Genomic DNA, 21283 nt, shown 5'->3' on the forward strand with positions numbered 1-21283 from the left:
TGTTCCTGCTGCCTGGAGTGCTTTTCCCTCCGTCTTCACTTGCCGACTTCTCCATTCACATCTCGGCCGACAGCACCTGCTCAGGCCGCCTTTCCTGCCACCCCACCCTCTCCCTGCCCTGCACGCTCTGCGCCGTCGGCAGCCTCCGTACCTTCAGGGCCCCTGACACAACCAGAAATCCTGTATGTGCACGTATCCCCTACCCCACGCCGAATGTCAGACCTGGCCGGCCTCACTGCTGCCTCCCCAGACAGCAGCACCGTGCCCGGCACGCGTGGGCACCCGGTGAGTATCTGCCGGCTGATGAGTGGGCAAGCATCACGCCTGTACCAGTGCACATGCCCACGCGTCAGGGGACACAGCGTGGCTTGGAGGGCTGCGTATTTCCAAATCCCAGCTCTGGCCTCTGCCCATGCACCTCTCTGAGCCTCAGCTTCCTCCTCTGGGAAATGGCCATGCTGGTGCCTGCAAGGTAGGGCTATGTCAGGGTTGGGGATGGCATGTGTGAACCCCCGAGGCACAGTGAGTAGCAAGAAAGGCTGGTGTTTATTTTATGGATGAGAAGGCAGGAAGAACAGAAATCAGCCTGGAATCTTAAGGGCCCATCATCGGTCAGTTCTGCAGATATTCAGGGCGTGCGGCGCCTCACTGGGCCAGGCACGGTTCTGATTGGCCCTCTGATTTTGTACTTGACGATTCTGTATTTGGTGAGTGGATGCTTCCTCCTTCCCCCTAGAAACCTCCTCCAGCTCACTCAGCATGGGGGGCTACATCTTCATCGGCGTGGGGGCAGTCACCATGCTCATGGGCTTCCTGGGCTGCATCGGCGCCGTCAACGAGGTCCGCTGCCTGCTGGGCCTGGTGAGTACAGCCCCCCTGCCCCCCACGCCCACGCCCTGCCCACCTGGCCCCCTCACCTAGCCACGCGGGGCCTGAGCACTGCGCTTGCCCAAACTCTGGGTGGAGAGCGTCCCCCGAGGCGAGTGGGATGGGTGAGGCTGGTGGGGCCGCAGCTGACTCCAGGCCTGCTCTGTGTCCCCAGTACTTTGCCTTCCTCCTCCTCATCCTCATCGTCCAGGTGACTGCCGGGGTTCTCTTCTACCTCAACGTGGGCAAGGTAAGCTCCCTCCCTCTCCCCGCCCCTCACTGGGCTGGAGTGGTCACATGGGGGGACAGACCCTGGCTGTGGGGATGGACAAGAAGCCTCTCCATTGTCACAGACAGTCCCACCAGGTGCCAGGGACAGCCCCCTTGACCACCGGTTCCTCGGGCCAGAACATCAGAGGAGGAGGAGGCAGGTGTGGGCAGGCTCACTGCTGGGCCTGAATCTCAGCCACCACTTTCCAGCTGTGCAGCCCTGGGTGGGTTGCTTGCCTCTGTGTGCCTGTTGCACCATCTGTAAAATGGGACAACAGTAACACTTCCCTCTTGGGGTGGTTGCAAGGACTCTGCGAGATCGTCTTAGTAAAACACTTAGCACAGTGCGGCACCATAAGCACTCAATAAATGTTGGTCGTCGTTGTTATTAAGACACCTTAGCAAGTGTTAAATCCATGCCACCCATCGCAGATGAGGCCCAGAAGGAGACTATTAATAAAAAGCATCAGTCCTGTGTCAGAGGGAGGTGTTCAGCTTTCAGAAGTAGAAAATCAGACTTCCTGTGGCTTTAACTCTAAGGGCGTTTGTTGTTGACTTAGCCAGAGTCTGGTTTGGAAGCGCAGAGACCCTGGTCCCGGCTATCTGTCCAGCATCCTCACTGTGATGGCTTTTCTGCATCACGCACCCTCACCTCATGGCTACATGATGGCTGCCATAGCACCAGGCACGACATCTCCACTGCCGTGGCCAGAAAAGAAGTGGGCAATGCCAGCCATGACCATCTTTTTTATCAGAAAAGCAAGCCCTCCAACAGACCTCCCCAGACTGGGGTACAAAGGCCCCTCTGGCTGCAAGGGAGGCTGAGAAAGCGAGCGTCCTGCTCTCAGACTCTGAAGACAGAGGCAGGAGAGAGGGAGGAGCCAGGACTGGCTGTTGGGTAAGCCAGTCAATTGTGACCATCACAGTTAGCACACGTGGAGCACCTACTGTGTGCACATGGTATCTTCCAGAAGCTTTATGTACATTATCTTGTCCTCGCAACAGCTCTGCAGGTTAAGTTTTATGTTGACAGATGGAGAAGCAGGTGTTCAGGGGTGAATCGTAAGAACGACATCAGTAACAGTGACGGTGAGCCCCACTGTCCCTACAGTTGATATGGTGCTCACCATGCACCAAGCACGGCGTTGGCTGCTTCACGTTCATTCTCTCACTGACCCCGCTGGGCCCTTGCAGGGTGGAGAGAGAATCTCCATCCTGCAGACGAAGGGGTGAGGCAGCCCAGGCTCTCTGGCTCTGCTGCATGTGGCCCATGGCCCAGCTGAGCCCTGGGGCCCTGCTTCTCTCCAGCGCTACCAGCTCCTGTCCGGTGGTGAAGGTGCCACAGCCAGAAGCCAGACGGACTCCTGCATTTTACCACTTGGAGGTCAAGTTGTCTCAGATCCCTCCTGGAAGGAAGCTGAGAGAACATTACACCAACATCACCAACTAACACTTAATAGAACTTAGAACAAGCCTAGTGCTAAGTGCTCTGCACATCCTGCATTTAAGTTTTCCTTCCAATAATCCTATGGGATTGTGGGTATCGGTACTCTCAGGCACAGAGAGATCAAGCAACTTTCCCAAGCTCCCATAGCTATAAGGGGCAGAGCCAGGATTGGAACCCACACAACCTGGCTTCAGAGTTCATGCTGGGGAAACTTCCACTGTGGTAGTTCCTACCTGGAACTGTTTTACCTATTTATAATCCACACCCAGCTTGTTTCCCAGGAAAATCAAAATATGAGAGAGAGAGAGGGGTGGGGGAGAGAGAGAGAGAGACAGACAGACAGACAGACAGACAGCATGGGCAGAACCTACACTGAGAGAGGAAGACCATTGTTTCTGCAACCAGAGGCTGAGATACTCTTGGCAGCTGAGGGCTAACTTGAGTGGTGCTGAGCTTCCTGGAAGTCAAGGCAAAAGGGGAAATAGTGGATTCAGTAGATGAAAGGAAACTTATTTGGCTATGAAACAGGAAGCCAGTGGTTAGGGGAGGGAAATTTCTTTCCTAGCAAAAGGGTTGTAGGGTCAGGTCTTATTTCTGCCCCACAGCACCTGGGGCTGGGTCAGGGGGATCAAAACCAGGCCCCAGTGAGCTGGTTCCTGTGACTCAGAAGCTGGTTGCCTCTGTAGGGGTCTCAGGCAGTCCACCGTCTCCCCCATGCGATTTACCATCTCACAGTAATGAAGATGGCAGTGACCACGTGCCAGGAGCTGAGCTAGTGATATGAGCTGAAGCACACATTTCAATTGCACAAACGTTTTCCATTTTAAGAAACTGAGGCCCAGGAAAGCAGAGTGACTTTTGGCCACAGTCACACACAACTCTGATGCATCGGAATGGGATGTCCTTCCAGATCCCTCTGACCCAGGGCCAGTGCCCCCCTCCACACCATGCTGCCTCCCCAGCGGCTGGTAAAATCTCTGCTTGGCTGACAATGAGCTGAGCCTCAGAGCGTCCCCCCAGCCCCAGAACACGGCTTGCTTGCAGAATCGGGCCCCCTGACTCCAGTCTAGACTCTGTGCGTTGTACCCTACTGTCCCCTCCCCTCCCATATCACTCCCATCCCTCTCCCCAGGCTCCACACCTCACCCCCACACCCCTTGTCCCAGCCTGCCTGGAAATTTCCCGGCTTTCCTGGGGAAGTTCTGGTGCCGCCATATCAGCTGAGTTGGAATGAATGATTTATTTTTTTCTTTCCTAGCACATTGTAAATTTCAGTGGAAGACTAAACATACCCTTGGTGGTGTTTATTCCTGCAGATGGGCCCAGCTGGGGAGGTGGGACTTGTTTGAGCCTAGAGGATAAAGGCCCTTTGAAAGGAGATGGACCCCATGGTTTCCCGTGGGCCTCCTGGCAGGTGGGTGGGCGTGGGCCTCGGGGCTGCAGTCTGTCCTTCCTGCCCCTGCTCCCAGAAGCCACTGTTCCCAGAGCAGCGATGGGGAGGCTGGAGGCCTCCGGCAGGGCACGTAGCCTCTCGAGCCTTGGGTTCCACTTCTGTAAATTGACCCCCGACCCCTGCCCAGGGTTGAAGGGGGAACAGAGACTGTGACACATTTATAACATACAGAGTGGTGGCCAAGGGCTTCGACTCCAGAACCACTGCTCTGAGATCCTGGCCAAGTTACGCAGCCTCCCTCTGCCTCAGTTTCCTCATTGGTCAGGTGGTAGTAATGACACAGGCCCACTGCCCCTTATCTGCAATTCTGAAATCCAAAAAAATACTTTGAAAACCAAAAGTAGAGTTTGCAGCTCATTTGGTGGCAACATAGAACCTGAACGAACAGCAGCGGGGCTGTTCCTGGTCTGGGCTTACCCCCTTCAGGTGTTCCTCAGGGAAGTATGAATGGAGTCACTGCAGGGGGCGGCCCCAGACCCCGCTGGGGTGTGACGTGTCCCTGCACCCCCTTTCTAAAATCTGAGCCTTTCTCAGCGCTGGGGCCCAGGGGCGGCCTCGTGGCTGTGGCAGAGATGAAGTGCTGACGTGGGAAGGGCCTGGCGCAGCCCCCGGCCCAGGGCAGACGTCGCTGGCGTCGTTGCGAGTGTTTATTAGTATCCCCACCATTGTCAGCTTCGTCAGAGCCTGGTGAGGGCTCAGTAAACGGCAGCTGTCCTCTGTCCCTGTTGGCGTCAGTGCTGAGAGCAGGGCTGTGGGGACCAGGGCCTGGGTGTGAAGCTGAGAGGCCTCTGGCTGTGTCTTCCTCCAACTGTGTTTCCGGCCGCTGTTTAGTGGGCAGAGCCCAGGTCTGGGATTCGGGGGAGGCTCTGCCACTGATTGCCGTGTGGCTTTGGATGAGTTGCCTCGCCTCTCTGAGCCACGTGTGACCTCTTGGGCCATTCCCAGCTCTGGCACTCTGGGATTCTGACTTGTTTGTTCCAAACAGTGGAGGGTTGATGGGGGTCACAGGGAAGGAAGCGAAGGTCACCTGTTTCCTGTGACGTGCTGGGCGCTGGGCCCAGTGTGCTCAGGTAGGCCACACCGCTAACCCGGCGACCTGTGCAGGGGAGGCCGCTGGGGCTCCGAGAGCTTACGATCGGGGGCTTGAGCAGAAGGCCTGGGGGCTGAGAGCTTGGACAGGAAGGGGCTCGCTTGGCCTGGCCGGAGGTGGGGACAGTGACGGTGGCTGGGCCGGCCTGCTCCCTAGAGAGGTTGGTCGGAGAACAGTGATTCCCTTTCTCCTCCTCCCCTCTCTCACCCAGGAGGCCCCAAATCACCAGTGCACACGTGCCCTCCTGGCACAGGCGGTAAGACGGGTTCCTCGTGGCCAACGTGGTTCTCTGTGAGTGGTCTGCCTGCTGGATTGGAACTCCTGGCCCTCTGGCCCAGGTTTCTATGGGCGGGCGGACGGGCTATGGGGGTACAGGGAGAGATGACCTTTCTCTTCCCTGTTAGGAAAGGAAAAGGGGGTGTCCAGGGTGCCCCTCCTGGAAGGGATTATGGAGAGAAACTTGAACAGAGTCTCCCACGCACGTGCTGGGTGCTGGCTCTGAACTCTGGGGTGGCTGACCATGTGGGGTGCAGCCGGGCCTTCAGGAAAGACCCAGTGTTCATGGAGAGTAAACTCCTCCACCCTCGCCGTGGCAAAGGGTCCTGGTTCCCCACCAGGAAAAAGCCTCAGAGCTGGCATATCTGCGTCCCAGCAAAGCATTTGGCGGCATCTCCCGTGGGAAACCTGGAGAGAGGATGGGAGAATGGGGGTCCTTTACGTTGCAGTCGGGGTGCCTCATTGTGAGGGGCGACTTGACACATTAGAGTAAAGAGCATGGGAGAGGCTTGCACACCAACCCCAGGAACAGGCACAGGAGCCTGGAAAGTTCTCCCAGAAAGAGCGAGTAAAGTTACCCTGGAGACCGGTCTCCAAAATCTGACTGATATTTGTCCTGGGAGAGAGAGATTTGATTTGTTCTATGTTGTCCCAGCTGGGACTTACGGGGTTGGGGGAATATGCAAACTGATACAAGTGTGTAGAAATCATTTGGGCACAATGACAAAAAATGAGTCCTCTGCCACCTCTGTTGTGTGAGGTGCTGAGTTCCCCATCACAGGGAGCATTGAAGTAGAGCCCGGAACAGTATGGGAGGACTCGCACCTTTGAATGATGGGCTGGACTCAAAGTTCTCTTCTGTTGCTGACTCTGTGAAAAGTCACACTACACGGTGAAATAAAAGCACAGTGTCACCGTGGGGAGAGAGTAGAGTCACCAGAGGGCAGCGGGACCTCCGGCCAGGTGGAGGCGGTGGATGGCTCGCTGTGTTGAGATCTCAGGACCCGGAGCTGCGCGGATCAGGGTCACGGTCACGTCTCTGCTGCTTGCGAGCCGTGCGATCTTGGGCTTTGTGCCAACTCTGAGCCACAGTTTTCTCTCCTGGGAAATGGGGAGGGGTGGAGGGCAGGACCAGGGCTGGCTTCCTCGGCATGCGGCCTATGGGATCACACCGCGTCCCACGCTTCGAAGGGCTCTGTGCTCCCTTTCATGCTCTGCTGTTGCTGTCTTGAAATTCTTAATCATTTTTAAACAAGGGGCCCTGCGTTTTCATTTTGCACTGGGTGTGACATACGCAGCCGGTCCTGGGCAGGACTCCTCACTGCATGCGCCGAAGCGGCCAGAGCTGGCCGCGGGCTCAGCGGGGCCCAGGTTTCCAAAGGCTGCTGCCAGGACTCAGCCCCTGTCTGTCCCTTCGCCCGGCTCTCCTCTGTTGGCGCCCTTCTCGGGCAGGGCTGTCCCCAGTGGAGCCTGGGGTGAGCTCGGGTCCTCATCCCACCGCAGTAGCAGAAGGGCCATGTGTGTGACCTCGGGTCTCCAGCCCATCCCTGAACCACTCACCACACCCAGGGTGTGGGCAGCCCGTGACGGCAGGGCCTCCCCAGCCGTGGAGTGATGGAGGGTGGTCACCCCTCAGTCTTCGGGAAGAAGGGAGAATGGGTGCAGGGCGGGCAGAAACAGCGAGCGGCCCCCACGGGGATGCAGTGAGATCATGAACATCCGCTCACCCCACCTCCGGGCTCTTTTTGTCTCAGTAGCTACCTGCTTGCCAGGGTGACCTCCCTGGGCTCCCGGCACAGGAGTCCTGGGCACTGGGGTCCCAAGGCATCCGTTCCGAGCTGAACCAGCCCCAGAGGCCCACCTGTGTCCCTCAGCCACATTCTGGCCTGGCAAATGATGTGGTGTTTCCACGGAAACCACCCAGTCTCGGTGGAAACCACCCAGCTTCCGTCACCCTCTCATTTCAGGGGAGGGAAACAGGGAAGTCCAGGCTGCAGTGACAACCGCACTGGGGTATAAATAGAGCCTGAGGGCGGCGTGTCGTGCGGGAGCGCAGCGGGTGGGGGAGGATGTGGGAGAGGTGGCTCTCTGCACAGATGCTTCTGGGGACCCCCTCCTTCCACGCGGAGGGGGTGGGGCTCGTTCGCCTACTGGGACTAGCAGCGGAGCCGAGGTGTTGGGGCAGAAAGACCTGTGACCTGCAGGTAGACGGTCCCGGCTGTGTGACACAAGCAAATCACTTAGCTTCTCTGAGCCCCGGTTAAAACTGCTCTGACCTGCTTCAGCCATGACCATGTGATTTGAATACGGATAAAGCTCAGTGGGTAAAAACTTGGGCTCTGGAATCAGACAAGGCTGGGTCCAAACCTCAGTTCTTCCACACGTTGTCTGTGTGACCTTGGGCAAGTTAATTAACCTTTCTGGGCTTGTTTTCTGTATGTCTGTCATGAGGGATCGGGGTCAATACCTAGGCCATAGATCTGCTGTGAGGATTAAATTGAGATACTACGTTAAAAGTGCTTACCACAACACCTGGTACGTAACCAGCATTTGACAAAAGCTAAGCCACTATTAGTGTTATGATTAATTACTGACAGGAAAGCTTTGTCAATTGCAGAACTCTATATGAGGTATTTTGAGGGGGGTGGTTGTTTGCTTGTATTTTGTTTTTAAAAAGCATCCTGCTAAGAGCGCCACTGCATGGCAGAGGTGCAGGCAGCAGCAGCCCAGGGGCTGGTTTCCCAGTGTTTGCCGAGGGGCGCAGGGAGCCAGGGCCACAGGTCCAGCTGCCCTCGCAGCTTCCCTCCCCTCGGGCTCTGGGATCCCCGCATGGAAGCACCTGTTCCTTTTTCAGGAACCGAGGGGGACAGGTATGTGTCCTTCCCCTTGGCGTCCCTGCCCTCTCGGGTGCCTCACCCTGGGGCTCCCTGCGGCAACCACAGGGGACTGTGACCAGCCCGTCCGTGCTGTGTGCCTGGGAAGGCCTCCGGGCCGGGTCCCCGGGAGAGGCCAGGCGTCCTGCCCGAGGGAGGCCCGTCCTCGGCCCGAGAGGCTGGTTCCAGGTTCGCCTCCCTTTGCGCAGCTGCCCTGGTCCTGAAAAGCTGTCGCCGCAAGGTCAGGTTCTCCGATGAGAGGACTTTGGGGCTGAGTCCTTTTCCCTGAACCCCTCCTCGGCCTCCTTTGTACATCAGTGTTTTCTCTGTGCGGTTAGACGGGTGCCTCACTCCACCACCTCGTGGGCCCCTGAATTCCTGGGCGGGTGGGGGAGCAGCACAGTCAAGGGGTAGATTTTACGGAGCCGGGGGACCAGCAGCCGGGTCACAGAGAGGCAGGACCTGCGCTCCAGGTGTTGCTGCGGGCTGAGGGGGTGGGCGGGGGAGGGAGGGCCGTGTGATCAGCAGGGGAGCTGAGGGCCAGGCCCATCGGGCCCCTACTCCGTGCGAGGCGTGAGGCGTACCTGGAAGAGCGCGTGAGTGTGGCTTTGGTGCCATACACGCATGCATCGCTCTGTGCTCTGCACACCCTCTCCGTGCCGGGCTTCCCACTAGCCCCTGGGGACCTGGTGTATCTGTCTCGCTCTGTGGCAAGCAAGCCAGATACTGTCCCTGCCCCCACGGAGCTGACACGCTAGTGGAGGAAACATGATAAACCCTGAAAACCGGCGAGCATGTAACGTCAGTGCTGTGAAGAAATACACAGCATGCTCACCCTTGCAGGGTTAGGGCAGCCTGGGAAGGGGTGGTAGAGGGGCCGTCGGGGAGGGGATAGAGAGGGCAGATATTTTGTGGAGGAAGGCCTTTCTGAGGAGGTGACAGGTGAGCAGAGCACTGAAGGAAGCAGAGGAGTGAGCTGTGTTAAGATCTAGGGGAAGAGCATTCCAGGCAGAGGGAACAGCAAGTGCAAAGGCCCTGGGGCAGGAACATGCCTAGCACAGAGATACCAAGACCTGTGCAATTGAAGCAGAGGGAGCCAGAACAGAGGAAACGGGGCCTGGGAAGAGCAGGGACAAAAGGAGTAGGGCCTCGCAGGCCATTTGGAGGACATTGGCATTTTTCCTGAGAGTGGTGGAGGGCCACTAGAAGGTTTTCAGCAGTGGAAAAATTGGTGTTTATGGGGCCGGGGGCTGCTGAGTGCAGAATAGACTGGGGGAGGAGTGGTTGGCACTGACTGCATTGGGCACCCAGGGAGCTCCAGGAAAGAGGTTGGAGCCGTAATCATGTCCCCAAGGACAGGCAATCGAAGTGGGGTGACCAGAGGTGGGGCACGGGTTTCGGGAACTCACCCTGATCCTCGCCTCCCCTGCAGCTGAAGCAGGAGATGGGCAGCATCGTGACCGAGCTCATCCGGAACTACAACAGCAGCCACGAGGACAGCCTGCAGGAGGCCTGGGACTACGTGCAGGCCCAGGTGAGGCCGGGAGGGACAGCGTGGGGCTCTCTGGGCTGGGTGTCCCGGGTGTCTGAGACTGGTGTCTGTGGTCCCTGAGTGTGCCCGACAGAGAGAGTGTGTTGGGGGCAGGGAATGCCTGAGCAGCCCCCCCTCCCAAAACCCCAGCCAACACCATGGTCCCTGCTCAGGGGGCCCAGAGACTCGGAGGCGGCTCCACGGCTCACAGCGATCCCGTTTGTGGCCCAGGGTGGGGGTGTGGGGGCAGCTGTCAACCCTCTCATTCATCTCAAGCCAGCCCTGGGGGGTGCTGGGAGCTCCACCCCAGGCGTTTGGAAACGGGGTGCCAAAGCTGATGTGCAGAGAGAAGTCTGAGTAGAGGCTGCCTCTGGGGAGGCCCCAAGGGAACCTTCCAGGGTGAAAGGAATGTTCTATCCAAATCTTGATCTGGATGGTGGTTGCGCCAGTATGGGCACATACGTAACAATTCACCGAGCTGAATCTGTGCACATTAGTGTATGTGTGTTACACCTTAATTAAAGTGAGGTGGACAGACGGACAGATGGATGGATGGACTGACGGACTGACCAACGGATGGGGTTCCCAGCCTGACTCCAGGGTTGAATCAATGGCACACACACAAATGGACTTCAGTGACCAAGTCCTGGCCCCCCTTTCTTGTGGTCCCAGATGCTGTGTGTGCCTGTGGCCGGGGCCCACCCTCTCTGGGCTGCAGCCTCCTCTGTGCTGGGAGGGCACTGGACACAGTGGTCACTTAGGGTCTGCGGGCACCTTGGTGGGGGCTGTGGGGAGGGAGGGGCAGGGTCGGGGCAGCAGGAGGAAGCCCAGCTCCACAACACCAGGAGACTCTGGGGTTTGGAGACAGGACGCTCTGTCCAGGCATTCTCCGAGCTGAGAAAGGGGAGGGTGATGTTTTCTGGCCCCGACAGAGATCAGGTGTGGGGACCCTGGCAGCCAGCAGCTCATTGCATTCAGGGAGACATTTTGGTCACATCTGTAGTTTGACCCCAAATTGTTAAGACTTTGCTAAGATTAGAGGGAGACGATGTCTCAGGCCCAACCAGTGCCACCCTGCAAAGCTCTTGGGGGAGAGGAGGATCCTTTGGGAGGTGGTCAGTGGCCCACCATGGGTTCCTGCATCAGGCCTTCTAGATTATTCTGATGCTGCCTGTGATAGTGTTCCAGAAAGCAGGCTGTGAGTCAGGCTCCCAAGGGCTGGAGTATTAACTCTGCCACTTCCTAGCTAGACCTTTGCTGAGCCTCAGTTTCCTTATCTGTAGAATGGGACTATTGATCCATGCTCGTGGGAGATGCATTGGTAAAGCCTGTGGCACTTGGGCAGTGCTTATTACGTGGCACGTTGGTGGTGACATCTTACTCACCGTGCACCACTGCTGAGACACAGGCAGGAGGTGGCACTTGTTGCTGGGGGCAGGGTGCAGCAGGGGTCAGGGCAAGGGGACCCGGGAAAGGAGGGCTCTGCCCGGTGCCGTAGACGGGCCAAGGAGAGCTGCCTCATTTTGTTCAGGTGCGGGAGAGCCTGCGGGTGCCCCAGCCCTGCAGACCTGTGTGTCCCCCAGAGGTGCCGGCCTCTTCCGCCAGAGGAGGCAGCCGGGCCGCTAGAAGTGAAACCTGGATTAGAAACTGCCTGGAGCCCGAGCACTGCTGAGTGCCTGACACGCCCCCTGCTGGCCACTGGCCGCTGGCCTGGGACGTAACCCTGAGATGGGAAGGAAGCAGTTCCCAAACTGACCCGGGCTGGGTGCCACTGCTGTCCCATTTAATCCTCCCAGGGACAGTAGCTAGTAGCCCACAGAGCCCGGAAAGGCCTTCTTCCCTCTGGAATTAGAGCATTTTCTCCTTTAAAACAGCAGAATTGACCATGTCTCCTTTTTCACTTTGGCCACTGGGAAGTTCAGTCTCAACTCTGCACACTTCAGCACCTGAAATTAGAACTGACGTTTTCTGAGCTCTCACTGTGCTCTCCCGACCTGCGCTGGGTACTTCACCTGCTCGTCCCACTCTGTCCTCCCAGCAGCCCTGCGAGTTAGGAACCTTTGCGACCCCATTTTACAGATGAGGAAACTGAGGCCCGTCCCTTGTCCAAGGTTGCTGAGCTAGTAGGTGGCAGAGCTGGGATTTGAACCCAGTAGCCTGACTTTAAACCCCACATTCTCAGCCGTGTGCCGTTTGCTCTCCTGTGTCCTGCACACCTATGTTCTTTCAACTTGAGCTTCCCTCCTGCTCTGTTCTGTATTTTTGCTGGTCCTGGTGTTTGCTTCTACCGTGTTTGTAGTGTCTGGTATGTTTCCTGAAAGCAACTTGAAATCCCTCGTGGCTCGCAGAAGCCAAAATAAAACCTCAACGCTAACCCCTGGCAGTTTGGCTGGGGCCGGGAGGCTGGGGGTGGTGGGTCTGAGCCTCTGCCTGGAGGTGTCCTGCCTGCGGTGGGCAGTGGGAAGAAGCCACCTGTCCCCCGCCCTGCCCAGGTGAAGTGCTGCGGCTGGGTCAGCTACTACAACTGGACGGAAAACGCCGACCTCATGAGTCGCACCGAGGTCACCTACCCCTGTTCCTGCGAAGACAAGGGGGAGGAGGATGACAGCCTCTTCCTGAGGAAGGGCTTCTGCGAGGCAACTGACAACAGTACCCAGAGCGGCAACAGCCCCGAGGACTGGCCTGTGTACAAGGAGGTGCGTGGGGGCTGCGGGGCTGGGTGGGCCACTGCTCCGTCCTTCCTTCATTCGGTTTCTTCCCTTGATCGATTTGTTCATTTGCACCTTTGTCTACTCACCCGTGAGCGCGTTCATTCAGGGAACACACGCAGAGCCCTCTCTGCGGGCCTCTGAGCCGGGGGGTCCTCTGGATGGTTCCACGAGTTGGGGGGCCCAGTGTGGGGTGACGTGGCCGTGTGCTCCCCTTGCAGGGCTGCATGGAGAAGGTGCAGGCGTGGCTGCAGGAGAACCTGGGCATCATCCTCGGCGTGTGTGGGGGCGTCGCTGTCATTGAGGTTTGGGTCCCTCCCCTCCCACCCTTCCGCACGCTCTGTCCTCCCGGGTTGTCTCTGCTCTGCTGATGTCCTCGGGGAGGCACGGCCCACGGGGCAAGCACCCCCTCGGCTTGCAGAGGCCCTCTGGCCCGAGCACCGTCCAGCTCTGTGACCTCGGACAAGGCACTGTCCCTCTCTTGGCCTCCCTCTGCTGCCTGTGTCACAGGGTGCTGTGGGGTTGTCGCTGACAATCTGCGAATCCTGATCTAAACCCGGGGAGCCAGGCTGGGGCCTCCCTCTCACGCTCCATCTCTCCCCCGACAGCTCCTGGGGATGCTGCTGTCCATCTGCTTGTGCCGGCACGTCCATTCCGAAGACTACAGCAAGGTCCCCAAGTACTGAGGCCCCACCTCCCCATCCCCCAACCTCAGGGCTCCCAGGGGTCCCCCTGGCCCCCTGCTCCAGGCCCGCCTCCCACCTCGCTGCCAAGGCCCCTTGCCCGCCTGTGCTGACGGGCCATGGGGGGCGTTCTGGGGCCCGGCCTCCGTCCCTGCCTTTCTGCCGCCAGCCTCAGCTCCTGGCTGCTCTGCGGCACCCCCGCCCGCTGCTTGCCGGGGTTCTCTCGACGCCCCTACGGCGTCCCTACGCAGGCGGGCTGGACTTGACCTGCCCTTGAGGCCATGTGTATTGTACAGGGGAACGTGTATTAAAAATTGAGGGGGGGTATCAGAGGACTACCCACTGGGTGGGTCAACTTTTCCCACTATGACACTTATGTCTGTGTTTTTACATTTTTATCGAAGGTGGTGGGACGGGGTGGGCCCCACCTGACACTGGGGGCAGCACCCCTCCCCAGCCTGACTTGGCCCCATCCAGGCAGCTCAGATAATCCGGGGCCACGCCGTGGGGGCAGCACCCGGGCGAGCTGGGCCAAAGAGGGTGTGCCCCGTGAGGGCATCTGGCCTGGCCCCAGGGGTGTGGCACAGAGCTGGCCCCGCCTTCTCCACGATCCTGAGCTCCCCAAGGAAGGGGACGAGGAGGATGCCTTCTCTGGGAGAAGCTGGGTTGGCCTCTGGCAGCAGACTGTCCTCTGGCCCCCGGCAGTGGGTGGGTGAGGCTGTGCCTTGGGGGGGAGGGGGCGGGGGTCTGTGTGCACAGTTCTGTAAAACATATTCAGGATGCTAAGACTGACTATTAAAGAGGATTTGTAACCATCCGGCCTGAAATGGTGGGAGTGCTACTTCCTGGGGCAGGGGAGGACCAGGCGGAGAAGGGTCTGCTGGAGAGACCGCTGGGCACCTCGCTGCTGCCCCCCAGGGATCTCGGCTCCCTCTTCAGCCTGATACACGAGGAACGTGATGGGCCGGGCTCTGCAGCCTGCCTGGCTGCTGGGGTCCCCGGGGGTTGATTTTTATGTTAACATGGGTGTAGATCAGACATCTCGGTTACTACTTCTGAGACTGCAGTACAGGTGGCCCCAGAAGGTGCACAAAGGTGGGCTGGTCATGGGGGGGCAGTGACACCACAGGATAACTTTGCCCCTTACCTCTCTTTCTAGAACGTCTGTTTTTGCAAAGATTTGTAAAAGGAAACATTTTCACACTAAAGAAATATGATAGAGTAACACGCACAATTCAGGGGACTTTTCAAGATGAAATACTAGACGCTCTTCCTTGTGCATGGCTCCTACAGCTGAGCCCTGGCACACCCTGCATCCAGCGTCATGAAACTCAGAGGGCCCTTGCCCTTGTCTTCTCTCACTTCTCCGGGTCCCTGGTGGAAGAGGGGGTGGGGGGATGGGGGGACTCTTGCTCCCCAGTGGGGCCGGCCAGGCCCTGGACAGGTGGTGTTTCTGCAGGACCCACCAGGTGGCGCTGCTGCCCCAGCCTAGGAGCCCGGCAGAGCCTGAACACCAGCCCCAGGCCTGGGGGTCTCTCCCTCCAGCAGGAATGCTTGGGGAAATGCAAATTCCGGGGCTCGAGCATTCTGATGCAGCAAATCTGGGATGAGGACGAGGAATCTGCATTTTTCGCAGCCCTCTGAGTTGATTCCCGAATCACGTTGCTTTATGATTCTCAGACCCTGCTAGGGTGTAGCCACAGACTGAGATGGGAGGACCCAGGTCAGAAAGCCTTGACCTCAGCAAGGAGCAGGTACACTTTAGGAAGGGTCCAACTCCTGATCTGAACCTAATTAATTCCTTGCAAGAGCTTTCTGTGGCTGAGATCCAGGACACAGCCACTTTCAGCCCTGTGGCAGGTGCCAGGGCTGACGTAGGCTTAGGGTCTGCGGGGGCTGTTCCCTGCGGCAACCAGAGACTCTGTCTGAGGCTGCTTATCGTGCTGGACAGCTGGGGGCTCTGAGTGAAGCCAGTCCAGTTCTCTGTATATACCACTTGCCTCATTTCACAAAGGAAGTGCATATGATATAAAACATAACAGGGAAAATGTAAATGTATGAGGAAGTGTAGGCTTGGGTGAAATAAACACAGCTGAGTTGCCCATAAGGTTATTACCTCGAGATGGCTGTGCACATAGTATGCTTTCTATAGCCGTACTCACAGCAGACATCACTAACTGATCACCGTCCTCATTTTCTTAGCTTGGATGCACCCTGGCCATGCTTATGGCCAACATCACTCACTGCAGCCTCAGACCCCTCAACTCAGCACCATCAGTGAATCTAGTTGGAATGCAAAATAGAAGCACTTGCCATCCTTGAGCTCTCATTGTTATGTTCAACAATATATAATTTTGCCTGTGAGCTTCCTGGTGGCCAAAGCAAAAAAAGGGAAGCTTTGTCAGTTATATAGCTCTGATTTCCCAAGGTGTACACACACTTAGATACTAGAAAAAATGTGGCTGGCTGGAATCTAGAATTCAAGACCATCCCAAACACACCAACCTTGATAGCCCTTCGTGATGGAAACAAGAGAAGTCACTGGGCCAAAAAGCAAAAATGAGCCCATTGTGTGCTCAACCATGTGCTGGTTGTCAGCAGTGGGCACAGACGCTGTGCTGTTTGCCAGGGAGGGGCTGGGAAGGCCTGGTGAATGCACGGAAGGCAGCTGGGCAACAGTTTTACATAGTAGTCGGTGCTTAGATAGCACGTGCTCTGTACTAGCATGACTGACACTGCTGTGAGGTGCCTGGTCACCAGTGTCCCCATTTTACAGATAAGGACAGTGAAGAACAAGAGGTGAAATAATTCCCCCCACATTCTGCTGTTGCTAAGACAGGAGCTGGGTGTCACTCCCTGGCCATCTGGTTGCAGAGTCCATGCTACCAGCCCCTACACCACGCTACAGGCAAAAGCAATGCTGCCACCACCTTCTTCCCCTGCAGAGGGCAGAGACCCCCAGCTGTCATGCTTCCTCAGGGAGAAGTGTGGCTGTTCCCCGGGGTCCTCAGCACTTGTGGGCTAAAGTTTGTTCATTCGTTCATTCATTTATTCATTGCATGCATACTTAACGGGCACACACACTTTGCCAAGCACAGTTTTAGACCCCTAAGAATGCGCAGTGAACGAGCACAATGCCCCTGCCACGCGGCGCCTGTGTCTCATGAATGCAGAGAACCCTGGACACGCCGACCCCCAGGACGCATGCGCACACGCGGTACACACGGGTACACCGGCACACCCTCCCCTCCGTGCGCAGGTCCGCGCCAGCACACGGTTGCCAACTGCTGACAGCACAGTCTAAGCTGAACGTGGCTGGGGACCCCTGGGGCCCGCCTGAGGCCCCGTCCTGTGGAAGGAAGTAGAAGAATGAACAGCGAGTGGGACAAACAGGAAAGGGGGGGCGCTCATCACGCAGCCGGGCCCCCTGGCCTCGCTGTGCAGGAATCAGACATCCCCCTGGCAACCCCTTCCCTCCCGAAATCGGTCACCCAAGCAGCTCCTGCGCGCCGGGGTGGCAGGGCTGGTGCCCTCCCCTCCCGCGGTCTCTTCTGGAGAACCGGCCGTGATTCCCAACGCCCAGGCGGGAACCTGGAACCTCCAGGGCAGGGAGGGCCGGTGGGTCCCAGAGGCTGAGACTGGACAGACTGGGCAGGGACAGTCTGCGCCCCGCCTCCTGCACGGTGGGAAGGTGCAGATGTCCCCTGTCCCCAGCTGCCCTCTCTGACGTCATTTCCCCAGCACCTGCCTTCTGGGCTGGGGGGAGGGCAGGCCCAGGGCCAAGCCCCTCCCCCCTTCACCTCAGATGCCCAGAGCAGCACCTCTGGGGACAGGAGCGGGCTTCCTGCAGGATGCTGGAAGTGCAGAGGGCTCGGTGGGGAGGTGGGGGGTGGAAGGCGGGAGCTCAGGAGGCCCCTGGCAGCCTCCTGGGGCTGTGTGGGTGGGAGGGGTGCTGGTGGCAGCTGGTGGGAGTGAGGGGTCCACCCTCCGCCCCAGCCTCACACTCGCTGGGATCCCAGCAGCCACTCCTCTCAGTCCTGGGCCTTGGAGGGCTCCGGCCCTGGGGGTGGCATCCAAACTCCTTCACGGGGGGGACGTCGAGGAACCCACCTGGTGGGTAGGTGGGGGACTGGTAGGGTGGAAGGAGAGAGGCCCTTCCCCAGAGGGGCAGGCTCCACACCCAAGGGCGCCCACAGAGAGGAGGGACAGAGAGCTGGAGCGAGGACAATGTGGTGGACAAGACCCCAGCAGGGGAGCTGGGGGTGGGAGCTGGGCCACCCCTGCAGGGAGGCAGCAGGGCCACTGCAGAGGGTATGGTGGTCCCCAGCAGGCATGGGGCAGGTACATCATCCCGGCACCCTTTCGTCTTCCCAATCATAATCATCATCACAGCAGCCACCATTTACTTAAAGCTAACCTTTAACCCTGACACCCCAACAAAGTAGACACCCCCCTACAGTGTGGAAACCAAAACTTGGAAAAGCTAAGTTGCCTGCTGCCCCACTGCACAAACCCAGGAGTCATTCACATTGTAGTCTAAATAAATGACTTCCCTTGGAGTTGGCAGTGAGCAACCTGTAGGACCGCACACGACAGCTTCACATCCACAGTCACACGGTTAGTGGAGACACTGGGGCCTGGGGCCCTGACTCTACATCCAGTGTCTTTTAGGCCTCAAGGCCAATGGGATGCAGACTCCCGGTTCAGAGAAGGGGTGGAGGAAGTGGGCCCCTTCTGAGGAGGCACAACTCAATTAAATCCAACCTTTTACCTGTCAATTCATGCAATAACTATTTATTGGGCATGCATTCTATGCCAGGCATTGTGGAAGGAATTGAGGATCACCAAGATGAACTAGGTCCCCAGTGTCATGGGGTTTACAGTCTAGTGAGGGGCACAGGCAATGAACACAAACATAAACCAGAAAAGCACCCCCTGTCGGGGACAGAGAGGGCAGCAAAGGTGATCATGGCCCTGCCTCTACCTGCCAGCGAGAGCACAGGAGGAGACAAAGAGGCCTGTCACCAGACCAGCTGTCATTACCTGAGTGAGGTCCTCACTGCCTGGGACACCGTGGAGGCTGCCACTGCACCAGAATGCAGGGCACAAGCTGGCCGGCCCAGAGTTCAAGAGGTCGCACAGGAACCAAAGTGTGAACACAAATGAGAACCGGGCATCCCCCAGCCCCTGCAATGGGAACTGCTCTGGGCCTCCTTCTATTCAATGTGGGCAGGAAAACCCTTTCCGGGAGGCCAAAGGAAACTACCTGCAGCTTGGGATGGTCTAAAACCCCTCTTCAGGAATAGTTTGATGAGTTTACTTAGCAGGGCCTGAGGGGCTGTCCAGGTGAGCAGCGTATATTTCCTTCCTCTGAAGACTGAGAGAACAGGGACTCCACCCTGGGTCTATCCATGGGGCATGCAGGCCATAGGATGCATGTGCCCAGCCCTGTATGGAGTCTGGTTTCCATCTCTTTCGGGGAAAGAAACTTGAAGGTGGCAGCTTGGCTCTGGGGATGGAGAGCGGAGTGGAGAAGCCATCTGGGAGGGTAGCAGCTTTCCTGCTGGTGTCGCAGGCCAGAGTGGGCAGCTGGGGTGGTTTTCACTGCACTGGGAGGCGAGACACCTGGCTCCTGCCCCAGGTGTCCCCTAATTAGTTGCACCATGGTCAGCTGTTTGCAAAAATAGTCACTTATCCCCCTTCCTGTATCTATGCTTTCTGCAACATGACTATGCAGCTAGCACCTCCCTGAATCTTGGCTGGTCTTGTGACTTGCTTTGGCCAACAGAATGTGCAAGAAGGGATGGTGTGCCAATTCTGAGCCTAAGTCTCAAGAGGTCTTGCACACTTCCTCCTTTCTCTCCCTCTTCTCTCTCCTTTCTCTCTCTCTCCAAACTCTACCACTGCATGTGAAGAAGCTCAGGTTAGCCTGCTGGAGGATGAGAGGCAAGTGGGCCAGTACCCCATCATCCCAGACACCAGCCAACCCACACTCAGAAGCAGAACCACTGGCTCATCTGAAGCCAACCACAGATGCAAGAGAAGACCAGATGAACCACCCAGCTGAGCCCAATCTGAACCACTGACATGCAAATTCATGAGATGAACAAATGGTGGTGGTTTCGGGCCCTAGATTTGGGGGTAGTTCATTACACAGCAATAGCTAGCTGATAGGATGATGACTTAGATAATAACAATGACAGCTGCCATTTGTGGAGGGCCCTCTGTATGCCTCGTTCAGTTCCAAGTACTCGGGATGGAGTATCAACCTCATTTAACCCTCACAGTAGCTCTGAGAGTTGCTATTTATTTGGATCCTCACTTTACAGACAAGAAAACAGAGGCTCAGAGAAGACACGGGTCTGGTCTAAGGCTGCTGAACAGTAGAGGCAGAAATGAGATGAGGACCTAAAGTCTGTCTTCACAGACTCAGTTTCTGAGTCTCCTTCCCAGACCAGTCTTAGTGTCAGAGAGAACCAGCAGCCCTTGAGAGCCTGTAATGTATTCTGCACACGGGAGCTGACATCACTGAGAATGTTGTCAGCCTCTGTTCCCCGAGAATTATGCCCTATCTCGCCCTGTTCTTCTTGCCCCCAGCCAATGCCTCTAACTCCTTTGGCCTTGTGGAAAGAAAGGCAAAAGGCACAGATGTTAGAATAATTTCTTTCTTTTTGATCCCACTTCCCATGTAATAGGCAAATATTTACTGAGGGACTGTTACATGCTCATTTCTAGAGTGTTCTTTCTTTCATGACCCATTTTCTGGGTCCCCATTGTATGCCAGGCCCTCACTCAGTCCAGGTAACGCTTACACAGGGTTAGGACCATCCCCACTTTACAGGTGAGAAAACGGAGGTTCCAGGGAGGTCAAGTGGCTGCCTTGAGGTCACGTAACTAGCCAGTGACCAGGACAGGACTTGGTTCCAGGTGTGGCTGAATTCAGGCAGGGTCTCCTCTTGCTCCATCACCACAGCTGTGGCTTTTTTTAAAGGGGGATTTTGACACTCCCCCTGGGCTGTGTGTATGGATGACTCTGTGTAAGGCAGGCCCGGGGCTGCAAGGCTGAGAGCAGGAAGGAAGGGCAGCGGGGCTGCTGGACAACGTCCCCAACCCTCAGAGCTGGCTGGCTCCGGTCTCGATGCTCAGGCCCTGAGTGGTGCTGTGGGTGGCAGCCAGCCAAGCAGGACAAGAGGAAGTGGCATGTGCTGGCGGGGGAGAAATATCCACAGGCTCCAGCCTCCTCTCCTGTGACAATCACAGCCATCCTTCATCCCAACCCACCCCGCCCACCCCTGTGCTCAGCGGCTGGACTGCTGCCACCTTCCACCACCAGGCACTGGGCACGGGGCCCTTCCCCTCCCTGGCTGAACTGTTCACAAATGGGAAACTCAGGGAGAGTCCGGGCTGTCTTCTCCCGGGGCAATCACATCCCTGGTGAGACGGCTGGTCCCAGGCCTCCAAGGGTCCCAGAGCCCAGCCCCCGCAAGGGTGTCACCTTTAGGCAGGAAGCAGGCCCCCACCCAGGAGCCCTGGGGGACCAGAGTCTAGCAGCAAGGGGCCTTCAGCAGTGTGTGGGAGGAGGGGGGACAGACGGGAGAGGCTGGGAGGCCTGAGGGTCTTCTAGGCTAGGAGGCGACCCCATGTCCCACGACCGCTCATGGTAGCTTTCCCCTGAGGCAACTCTGATGCTGGAAAGATCCCTGCCCGGGAGGCCCTTTCCGGCTGAGAAACCTTAGACTGGTCACTCTGCCTTTCTGGACCTCCAGAAGCTGGACAGAACATCCTCAGGGCTACCGGCCACACCGGACGCCGATAACTAACGCTGGGTAAGCGCGGCACTTGCACACATTCTCTTAGCTATTCCCACAACGGCCCTAAGAAAGCTCTCAGGATTCTTAGCATCATCCCCATTTTACAGATGAGAAAACCGAGGGGACTCGGCGAGGTTGAGTAGCTTGCACCGCTGACGAGTGAGTGGCCGCAGAGGGTGTGGACTCGGCCACCTGACTCCCAGCCCGGCGGCTCAGCCTCAGGCCGGCAGCCTCCCTGCTCCGGGCGGGTAACTCTTGCCCGCGAGTGGACGCC

General features: G+C 57.6%; 1 protein-coding gene across 2 annotated transcripts in view; it reads left to right on the top strand.

Annotated features, from left to right (window-relative positions):
- CD82 (CD82 molecule) overlaps positions 1 to 14013 on the top strand; it is a 48752-nt gene extending 34739 nt beyond the window's left edge. For both annotated transcript variants that reach the window (XM_045557868.1, XM_045557869.1), the window contains exons 4-9: positions 737 to 861; positions 1043 to 1117; positions 9709 to 9810; positions 12300 to 12503; positions 12737 to 12820; positions 13124 to 14013. In XM_045557868.1, the coding sequence (XP_045413824.1) occupies positions 737 to 861; positions 1043 to 1117; positions 9709 to 9810; positions 12300 to 12503; positions 12737 to 12820; positions 13124 to 13201 (668 nt within the window). In that variant the 3' untranslated portion in view covers positions 13202 to 14013. The remainder of the gene's footprint in view (positions 1 to 736; positions 862 to 1042; positions 1118 to 9708; positions 9811 to 12299; positions 12504 to 12736; positions 12821 to 13123) is intronic.
- Positions 14014 to 21283: the final 7270 nt, after the last annotated feature.

Source organism: Lemur catta, chromosome 7, assembly GCF_020740605.2.
Source record: "Lemur catta isolate mLemCat1 chromosome 7, mLemCat1.pri, whole genome shotgun sequence".
Classification (NCBI taxonomy): Eukaryota; Metazoa; Chordata; class Mammalia; order Primates; family Lemuridae; genus Lemur; species Lemur catta.